This window comes from Anomaloglossus baeobatrachus, chromosome 8 (assembly GCF_048569485.1).
Source record: "Anomaloglossus baeobatrachus isolate aAnoBae1 chromosome 8, aAnoBae1.hap1, whole genome shotgun sequence".
NCBI classification, from domain to species: Eukaryota; Metazoa; Chordata; class Amphibia; order Anura; family Aromobatidae; genus Anomaloglossus; species Anomaloglossus baeobatrachus.
The window spans coordinates 244974116-244984896 of NC_134360.1; the positions used below are offsets into that span (position 1 = coordinate 244974116).

At 47.8% G+C, this 10781-nt stretch overlaps 1 protein-coding gene across 2 annotated transcripts in view; it reads left to right on the forward strand.

Annotated features, from left to right (window-relative positions):
- The window catches only part of IPO13 (importin 13), a 93896-nt gene extending 86001 nt beyond the window's left edge, over positions 1–7895 (forward strand). The window contains exons 18-21 of one of the 2 annotated variants that reach the window (XM_075320484.1): positions 1181–1239; positions 2621–2710; positions 4412–4597; positions 7339–7895. In XM_075320484.1, coding sequence (XP_075176599.1) covers positions 1181–1239; positions 2621–2710; positions 4412–4597; positions 7339–7431 — 428 coding nt within the window. In that variant the 3' untranslated portion in view covers positions 7432–7895. Of the gene's footprint in view, positions 1–1180; positions 1240–2620; positions 2711–4411; positions 4598–7338 lie in introns of those variants that run through there. The other variant, XR_012724970.1, reaches the window with a different exon arrangement.
- The last annotated feature ends 2886 nt before the right edge of the window (positions 7896–10781 follow it).

Genomic DNA, 10781 nt, shown 5'->3' on the forward strand with positions numbered 1-10781 from the left:
TGTATGTATAGAATCAGCCTGATAGTGCCAGTATAGCACTGTATGTATAGAATCAGCCTGATAGTGCCAGTATAGCACTGTATATATAGAATCAGCCTGATAGCCCCAGTATAGCACTGTATGTATAGAATCAGCCTGATAGTGCCAGTATAGCACTGTATGTATGGAATCAGCCTGATAGTGCCAGTATAGCACTGTATGTATAGAATCAGCCTGATAGCGCCAGTATAGCACTGTATGTATAGAATCAGCCTGATAGTGCCAGTATAGCACTGTATGTATAGAATCAGCCTGATAGCGCCAGTATAGCACTGTATGTATAGAATCAGCCTGATAGTGCCAGTATAGCACTGTATATATAGAATCAGCCTGATAGTGCCAGTATAGCACTGTATGTATAGAATCAGCCTGATAGTGCCAGTATAGCACTGTATGTATAGAATCAGCCTGATAGCGCCAGTATAGCACTGTATGTATAGAATCAGCCTGATAGTGCCAGTATAGCACTGTATGTATAGTATCAGCCTGATAGTGCCAGTATAGCACTGTATATATAGAATCAGCCTGATAGTGCCAGTATAGCACTGTATGTATAGAATCAGCCTGATAGTGCCAGTATAGCACTGTATATATAGAATCAGCCTGATAGTGCCAGTATAGCACTGTATGTATAGAATCAGCCTGATAGTGCCAGTATAGCACTGTATGTATAGAATCAGCCTGATAGCGCCAGTATAGCACTGTATGTATAGAATCAGCCTGATAGTGCCAGTATAGCACTGTATGTATAGTATCAGCCTGATAGTGCCAGTATAGCACTGTATGTATAGTATCAGCCTGATAGTGCCAGTATAGCATTGGATTTAAGTTATATAGGAAAATCCTGGTGATTGACGCGCTTTAATTGGTTAAAATGAGATAAAAAAAATGGAGCAAATGCACTACAAGTTGTTTTGACGTCACAGGGTGTGTGTTCATTCTTTTGATCACTTCTTTAGCACTTTTTTTCTTATTTTCTCCTGAGCGGAGCCGTCTGAAAATGACATTACTGTCCAGCGTAATGGATGCTTTGTCTAATGCTATTGCTGTCATTCATTAGGAAGGATTTATTCTAATTATTTAAGGCTTTATGAATCGCTGCGTCACCTTTATTGTTGTCTTTCTTTTGTTTCCCTACCAGGTGTCCTCTCTCTGAAGTTTCCTGAGCCGACCACTGTCAAGTCCAGCTGTCTGTTCTTTGTGAGTACATCCTAGAGCTACATAGGGCTATGGTTGTTGACGGCCTATTCTTCCGTTAGGTCAACATTATTGACACAGTTGGCGTCAGACGTCTTGTCCCCCTGTGGATCGGCTAACAGAAGTTGATGTTTACTGTGCTGTTTATCAGACACTGCTCTATATGTTTAGATGTGGAGGGTCCTGACCTGCGGGGCCACGAGTCTCCTCCACTGGAGACCACAGCTGCCACTATCAGAGTTCAGAGCGCTGCGGTCTCTCGCTTGTGTTCTCCCTACTCCGCAGCAAAGAATTGACATGCTTGCAGCTTGGTCAGTTTTTGCTGCGGGCCGTACACGCACGGGGCAGGAGATTTCTATAAATCCCGTCCACTGTGCTTGCACTGTACAACGGAGCGTTTTGGACGCAGCGAAAACACGCTACACCCAAAACGCTCCAAACACTGATTGTGGGCACGCAGCCTAATAGAATAGGATATCCAAATGTGAACAGGACAGAGCTGGAGATTCGCCTCTGTCTTTTAAGGATGGTTTTCACTAAAGCCACGGGTAATTTCACCGAATCAGTAATGCTCACTGTAAGGCTAGGTCCACATGTCTGTTGTTTTGCATCAGTCACATGCGTTGCTTGATGCTTGTGACTGATGCATTGTACAACGGATGACAAGAATTGGAATTCATTTTCATCATGAAGCAGATTCCGTTGGAAAACGTGAGAGAGAGAACAATCAGCTGATCGTTCACAATAGCCGGCTTTTGAGAGCGATCAGCTGATCTCCCGGCAGCCGGCTAATGAGAGCGATCAGCTGATCGTTCATAATAGCCGGCCGCTGGCTTTTGAGAGCGATCAGCTGATCTCCCGGCAGCCGGCTAATGAGAGCGATCAGCTGATCGTTCACAATAGCCGGCCGCTGGCTTTTGAGAGTGAATAGATGATCTACCGGCGGCCGGCTATTGTGAACGATCAGCTGATTGCTCTCATTAGCCGGCCACCAGGTGATCAGCTGATCGCTCACAGAAGCCGGGCGATCAGCTGATCGTTCGGCCACCGAGAGAACACATGCGCAGCGGAATCAAAGGATTCCGCTGCTCAAAAAACGCTACATGCTGCGTTCCTGCCGCCCGACGGTCAGTCCTTCCACGGCTAATCAGTCGGGTGGCGGATGCAACGCAAGGGCATCAGTCACAATCCGCCGCTCATATAAGTCTATGGGAAACAACGGAATCCGCCAAATGGATTCTGTTGTTTATCAGAGCGGCGGATTGTGACTGATGCAAAACAACGGAAATGTGGACCTAGCCTTACACGTCCATAGTGCACTCGCGTTGGATTCAGAATCGTCAGTGATTGACTTTGTTTCCAATTGTCTTTTATTTTACAATAGATGGAGTTCTTACCAAGATGTGGAGAACTCGCTCCGGTTGGGCAAGTGGTGCACGAAGACGGGAAGTTACTGCTTCAGGGAACATTGGAGGTGAGGCCGTGCTCACAGGAGAGGGGTCCGAAAGCGTCCGATTCTGGATGTTCAGTTTTATGTATACTTTATTGATTTTTATAACGCAAAGTGAAATACAATTTTTACAAGTCATGTTGACAGCATGCAAAATAACTAACAAACTGTAGTCGAGTCTATATCAGTTTACCATTTTAACCTGGATGGGGGGAAGGATGAGGGGAGGAAAGAAAGAAAAAAAAAAAAAAAGGGGAGGAGAATTGTGTAGGAAAAGGAGTTTCGAAATTTGCTTAACTTTTAGTTGTAACTTTTGTAAATAAAACTTGTCTAACTCTAAAACTTCAAAATATAATCTCAAGATAAATAAACGGAGGAATCCATCTATATTACCCTTAATACTAGATAAATAACTCTTATCAAGGATAAAAACGTTTTTAGATTTATAGTGAATTTTTTCGACCATAAATTCCATCTTGTTGAATATTTTGTGTAAGATTTCTCCTTTAATGCAAATTTATATTCGGATATATTGTGTGAAGAGACTCTTTCTATTATTTCATGCACAGATGGAACTTTGTCGTCTTTCCAGTTGGCTGCTAGAATATTTTTTATCACTTGGCGTATGTGACATGTGATGTGTCTACAATTCAGATTAAGTTCATCCAGGCCGATGGATAATAAAACCAATTCCGCTGTAAGGCTATGTGCCCTCGGGAGCTTTTTGCTGCGGAGTTTGCCGCGGAAAACCTGCGGATTTTTCTGGATTTTCCAGATAAATCCGCAGGTTCTAGCATGTACAGGCACTCCCCATGTTACCCTATGGGACATGGGGAGTGTCTGTGTCCACGCTGCGGAAAGTGCGGCTGCGGAATCTCCTGCGGAGATCCCTCAGCTGCGCCTAACTGCATGTCAATTATTCATGCGGATTTACTTGCGGAGATCCCGGCCCTCCGCTATGGAGATAGAGGCCGGGAAGTCCGCAGGTAAATCGCGTGAAAGTCCACATGTTTCCCGCAGCTATTCCGCTGGAAACTCGCAGCTAAAAATAGCTGCGGATGCCGGCGGGCAGCTGCGGGAAACATGCGGCCGTACCTGCGAATATATCCGCAGGTACGAGCGCCCGTGGGCACATGGCATAAGACTAATTTTGGTAGAAGTCACATTATGGATGAGTATCTCCACATCTCTCCATAAGTTCTTCAATTTTGGACAGCTCCAGAATATATGTCGAGTAGTTCCCTTTTCACCACAATTTCTCCAGCAGATATTCAGTCTTATGTAAACGGAAATCTGCTAAAATATTTCCTTTCTGTCATTTATAGAACACTTTTTTTTTTTTTTTCTGCATTTCAGCTAGGTTAAAGATTAAAAATAGGCATTTATTTTTCACCAAATTTATGAACCTCATTCACCGTTTTTATGAATTAGCCACAAAAAAAGAGCATCAGCGAATACAAGACAAAAAACTTAAAGGGATTTAAAAAAAAAAAAATGCAGATGATGAATTGGCGTAATTGTGTGGAAAAAAAAAAAAAGATTTATGGAGCTGATGTGATCCTGTGTAAGAGGGACGAGGTGAGGACAGATGTTCTGCTTCCGAATATAAACAGGAGAGTGGCCATATCTTACATGACAGCAAGCAGAGTTCTTGGGAAAAAAAGCATGAATTGAATCCTACTTTGTTAGAAGGTTGAAGCCGCCTTGTGTGCGTTCTCTCTGCAGGGGATCGGCGGTCAGGCCTCCCGCAATCTGATGGACTCTTTTGCGGATATTCTCTTCTGTCTCAATAAGAACTGCTTCTCCTACCTGGTGGTTTGGTTAAAAGAATTGATGCAACAAGACGGTTTTCCCTCGGCGCGTGTGACGCAGGATCAGAAGAATAACTTTACCCAGCACATCTTGAGGCAAGTCGTCGTATTAGGTTGCTGCGCCAACAGTAAGGGGCAAAGCCATTAGCGGAGTCGCTTCTTAGCATCAACGTTGCTATATGCATAATGATCATGTAATGCAAAAAATAGTCTACCTCCACCCATTAATGTAACTGCGTGACGAGGGGTGCAGCTCTATGTACAGGTCCATGCACCATTTACGTCCATTGTAAGCTGCTATATGTAGCTGACCCCCTCCTGCAATAGCCAAGACTGGAGTAAGGTCTGTTCACGGCTGTTAAACTCCTTAGATGCTGCAATCCATACGAACCATGGCATCTAAGGGGTTTACCAAAGGAAGAGGTTTTGTGTTACCCATCAGCACCCCCGCAGCCTGATTGATGGGTGCAGTTGGGATTTATGGAATCAGGGGACCTAACTATGGCTTCCAGGTATTTGTTTATTACATTACAGTCAGACCACCATGTAAATCGGTGCGAGATTGGAGTGTCCGAAATTCTCCCGACCCGGGAGTGACAGCTTCATACATTTCTATGCTCAGAGACCCGCAGCCGGTCCAAGCATTGCGTCCCGATCTCAGACCGAGTTAGGCACACTACGTTTTTTTAACATCCGTCATGAATATTTTTTTAACGCAAAAACGGATCCAGTGCAAATGCGTTTTCACTTCAATGCATTTGCAATGGACTCGCGTCAACATGTGTTCACCTGCGTTTGCGTGCGTTATAGTAAGGATCCAGCGACTTGCAGTTTTTTAACTTTTTTCAAAAACGCTACTTGTAGCGTTTTTGAGCGGTGTCCAAATACTGCAAATTGCTGGATCCTGACTATACTGCATGCAAACGCATGTGAACACTGGCATGCTGATAGACAGGATCCTGCTTGCTCTACTGAGCATGTCCAGAAACCAGCCTCGTGTGATCAGTCTCTCTCCCCCTCCCTCTCTGTCTCTCCCCCGCCTGAGAGTGGAGGACGCTCGTAACCAAGGTAAATATCGGGTAACCATGGACTTAGTTACCCGATGTTTACCTTGGTTACGTGTGCAGGGAGCAGGCAGACCTGCTCCTAGAAGCTGCAGACGCTCGTAACCAAGGTAAATATCAGGTATCCAAGCAAGTTACCCGATGTTTACCTTGGTTACGAGCCTCCGCAGCTGTCAGATGTCGGCTCCCAGTCTCTCACGTTCAGTTCCCCTCACTCTGGATCACATGACTCCAATGCCCGCCCATAAACTTAAAGTGATAGGATCCTGCAAAATAACACATGCGTTTTTCTTTTCAAAAACGATCCGCTTTTGCAGCAAAAAAATGTTCATGACGCATGCTAAAAAAACGTAGTGTGAAAGCAGCCTTATACAGTCATCTCCAGCTCTTGCAGCCTTTAATACATTCTTTAATGAAAATGTAGGAGGAGGGGATGGTGAGGAGATAGTCAGCTCACTATATATTTAATAGATCCATGGATATCATTGCAGGTGCACGGATCTCTGGAGCCGCGATCCACAATGAACAAAAAGCAGTTGAAGGATCTAGCACCCGATAAAATTACTTTATTTATTGAAACTCCATAAAACATTGGTATTCAAAAACAAAGGTGCTCGCAGGCTAATTAAAGCCCCTGACGTGCGTGTTTCGGACGTGTGTCCTTACTCATAGACATGGTGATATAAAATGAACACAACGTATAAATACAAGGCGTTCTGGAAATGACATATCCAAACTGTGACCCGATAAACACCTGAAACAAACATGCACTATAGGGTTAAATGTGATTTATTTCACAGATTTAACAGGTCATAGTTTGGATATGTCATTTCCGGAACACATTGTATTTATACGTTGTGTTCATTTTCTATCACTATGCCCATGAGTAAGGACACGTCCGAAACGCGTAGTGAGGGGGATTTAATTAGCTTGTTTGCTTAATTAGCATCTTTGCTTTTGTTTTAAAGGGAACCTGTCGCCAGATTTGTCCCCTATAAGCTGCGGCCAGCACCAGTCGGCTCTTATATACAGTGTTCCAGAATACTGTATATAAGAGCCCAGGCCGCTGTGTATAACGTAAACACCAGCTTTATAATACTCACCATGGGGTGGTCCGGTCCGATGGGTGTTGCTGCTCTCCGGTCCGGCGCCTCCTCTCTGCGATGATTGCTTCTTCTGAGGCCCGTGTGCATGACGCATCCGATGTCATTCACAATGGCCGCCATTGAGGTCCTCCACAGGCGCACTTTGATCTGTCTTGTTCAGGGCAGATCAAAGTGTTGGACTGCGCATGCACGGGCGGTCTTTAACCTTTCCTTGCGCCTCCGCATTACAGTACTTTGATCAGTCCTCAGCAGGGCAGATCAAAGTGCGACTGCGCAGGAGCGCAATGTTGGTCTGTATGGATAATATAGACTCATCATCCATTCTGGGCGCAGCAGAGAGGAGGCACCGGACCGGAGAGCATCGACACCCATCCAACTGGACCGCCCCGTAGGTGAGTATTGTAAGGGTGATTTTTATGTTATACATAGCGGCCTGGGCTTTTATATACAGTATTCCAGAATACTGTATGTATTAACTCACTGGTGGTGGCCGCAGCTTATACTCACCAAATCTGGTGACAGGTTCCCTTTAATACCCCTGTTTTATGGAATTCCAGTAAAGAAAATAATTGCACTTTTCCATGGTCTTATTTTATGTCTTAAAGCCCAATGTAGGCTGATGTTAAAATATTTTTTTTTTATATTTACCTCTCTACCCGTCCTATAGGGAGCGAGTGAACAAGCGGCGGATACGAGACATGGTGAAGGAGTTCACGTTGCTCTGCCGCGGATTACATGGGACAGAGTACACAGCGGACTATTGACCCTTCAGAGCCGAGCGTCCACCGGCTGTTCTGGGACGTGTTGTTCTGCGCAGGTCCTCATACAGAGCTGATTGAGTCTCCTCTATGTGAGTGTGACCCCCACCCTCCCACCATATTACCCACTGGAGCATATGAATGGAGGACGGACCCGCGTCACTATGGGAACTTCCAGGTTCGCTTCCTCACTTTCCTTGTAAGACTTGAAAATACTTAATCGTCACCGTCTGGAGGATTTTTGTTTTGTTGACTGCTTGTACGATATGTACCGGGACGAGCGCGGATGTCTGCTGCTTCCATTCTGACTTTAATTACTGTTACCAAGCATGTCTGCAGGTTTTACTACTTCTAATGAACGGCTCACACTCTTAAGATACGGAACAAGGGGGGGGCAATGGTTTTACATGTCCTCTCTGTGTCTGAACCCAGGGATTAAACATTAAACTATGTTTCTCATTTACAAAAAACTGCAAGAGCATGCCAGCCTAACCACTATTAAACCAGCCTCTTATCCCCCCGCGGCCCCCCAGCCCACCCGGCGCGGAGGCCTGGTCTGTGCCCTTCATTCTTCTACACGGTATCACTCACATAAAAAAGTCAAATCTGGTTTTGAGCTTCTTTGAAAAAAAAAAGTGAAAGAAAATGGGAAATTGCTAAAGTAGTACCGTAATTACACGATAAAAAGAAGCAAAAGGCAATTTAATTGCAGCACGGGCTTCTTGGAGGAACGTCGGCTGCACCTTCATATTGGATGAAGACGTCGAGGAGCGGCGCTTGCATCTTGAAGCCTCCTTAGAGATACTGTCGCCTCCGAAAAGACCCCTGATTAGCAAATAGATTAAGACATTGGTTTGTAAATTGTCATTTTCAGGTTTCAGCACATTGGATGCTTTGGCACCTGAGCTGCACGGGTGGGAGGGGGGGGGGGGGGGGGGGGATGGGACTCAGCACAGAATGGAGCCGGGTTGTTTTATCTGTTTTAATGATTAGGGCAGAACTTCTCAAACTTTTTTTTTACAATGGCCAAGATCAAGACAATGGCCGGACCTCACAAGACAGAGCGAGATGACGTCTGAGCCTCGCCATCTACAGGGGGAATCCAGCCTAAAATGCAAAATCCCTCAATGTTTCCTTTCTTGTCTCCTGAACCTAAAATTGCTTTTCAGCACAAACAAAAAAAAAAATAAAGTTCTGTTAATCCAGAGACTGATGAAGCGATAGAAAGGATTGTGCGGATTTCTGAGAACGAGAGCGGTCTCTATAAAATAATAAATATTTGCACTTGGCGGTGGCTCTGCTTAATGTGGGAACGATGGCGCACTACACGAAGCGTATAGATATAGGCAGCAATCATACGGCTGGGTTCACACTTTGCATTTTTTTTTTTGCTGCTTTTTATAGTACGAGCAAAAGCTGTGAGAATTTAGAAATCTCATGCACACACGGCTTTTTGTGGTTTTTTTTTCTTTTCCTTACGGAGTTGGAAAACTGCTGCGTTTGTCAAAACTACGGCTTATCAATTCATTGTGTTTTTGCAACATTTTTCACCCTTCAAAAAAATGAATCAGTAAGTGCAAAAATGTAACTAACATATTTTCCAGTTTGTAAGACGCACTTTTTTCTCCCCCCCAAAACAGGGAAAAATGTGGGTGCATCTTACAAATCACATATGACTAACCGGGGGGCAGTGGTGGTGCAGGGTCGGCGATACGGAGGGTTCGGAGGGGGTGTCACTGCAGTGGAGCAGCTCAGGAGGGTCAGTGTGTGGCAGCGGAGGGTCGGCGATACAGAGGGTTCGGAGGGGGTGTCACTGCAGTGGAGCAGCTCAGGAGGGTCAGTGTACGGCAGCGGAGGGTCGGCGATACAGAGGGTTCGGAGGGGGTGTCACTGCAGTGGAGCAGCTCAGGAGGGTCAGTGTGCGGCAGCGGAGGGTCGGCGATACAGAGGGTTCGGAGGGGGTGTCACTGCAATGGAGCAGCACAGGAGGGTCAGTGTGCGGCAGTGGAGGGTCGGTGATACGGAGGGCTCGGAGGGGGTGTCACTGCAATGGAGCAGCACAGGAGGGTAAGTGTGCGGCAGCGGAGGGTCGGTGATATGGAGGGCTCGGAGGGGGTGTCACTGCAGTGGAGCAGCTCAGGAGGGTCAGTGTGCGGCAGCGGAGGGTCGGCGATATGGAGGGCTCAGAGGGGGTGTCACTGCAGTGGAGCAGCTCAGGAGGGTCAGTGTGCGGCAGCGGAGGGTCGGTGATATGGAGGGCTCGGAGGGGGTGTCACTGCAGTGGAGCAGCTCAGAAGGGTTAGTGTGCAGCAGCGGAGGGTCGGCGATATGGAGGGCTCAGAGGGGGTGTCACTGCAGTGGAGCAGCTCAGGAGGGTCAGTGTGCGGCAGCGGAGGGTCGGCGATACAGAGGGTTCGGAGGGGGTGTCACTGCAATGGAGCAGCTCAGGAGGGTCAGTGTGCGGCAGCGGAGGGTCGGCGATACAGAGGGTTCGGAGGGGGTGTCACTGCAGTGGAGCAGCTCAGGAGGGTTAGTGTGCGGCAGCGGAGGGTCGGCGATACAGAGGGTTCGGAGGGGGTGTCACTGCAGTGGAGCAGCTCAGGAGGGTTAGTGTGCGGCAGCGGAGGGTCGGCGATATGGAGGGCTCGGAGGGGGTGTCACTGCAGTGGAGCAGCTCAGGAGGGTCAGTGTGCGGCAGCGGAGGGTCGGCGATACAGAGGGTTCGGAGGGGGTGTCACTGCAGTGGAGCAGCTCAGGAGGGTCAGTGTGCGGCAGCGGAGGGTCGGCGATATGGAGGGCTCGGAGGGGGTGTCACTGCAGTGGAGCAGCTCAAGAGGGTCAGTGTGCGGCAGCGGAGGGTCGGCGATACAGAGGGTTCGGAGGGGGTGTCACTGCAGTGGAGCAGCTCAGGAGGGTCAGTGTGTGGCAGCGGAGGGTCGGCGATACAGAGGGTTCGGAGGGGGTGTCACTGCAGTGGAGCAGCTCAGGAGGGTCAATGTGCGGCAGCGGAGGGTCGGCGATACAGAGGGTTCGGAGGGGGTGTCACTGCAATGGAGCAGCTCAGGAGGGTCAGTGTGCGGCAGCGGAGGGTCGGCGATACAGAGGGTTCGGAGGGGGTGTCACTGCAGTGGAGCAGCTCAGGAGGGTCAGTGTGCGGCAGCGGAGGGTCGGCGATATGGAGGGCTCGGAGGGGGTGTCACTGCAGTGGAGCAGCTCAAGAGGGTCAGTGTGCGGCAGCGGAGGGTCGGCGATACAGAGGGTTCGGAGGGGGTGTCACTGCAGTGGAGCAGCTCAGGAGGGTTAGTGTGCGGCAGTGGAGGGTCGGCGATACAGAGGGTTCGGAGGGGGTGTCACTG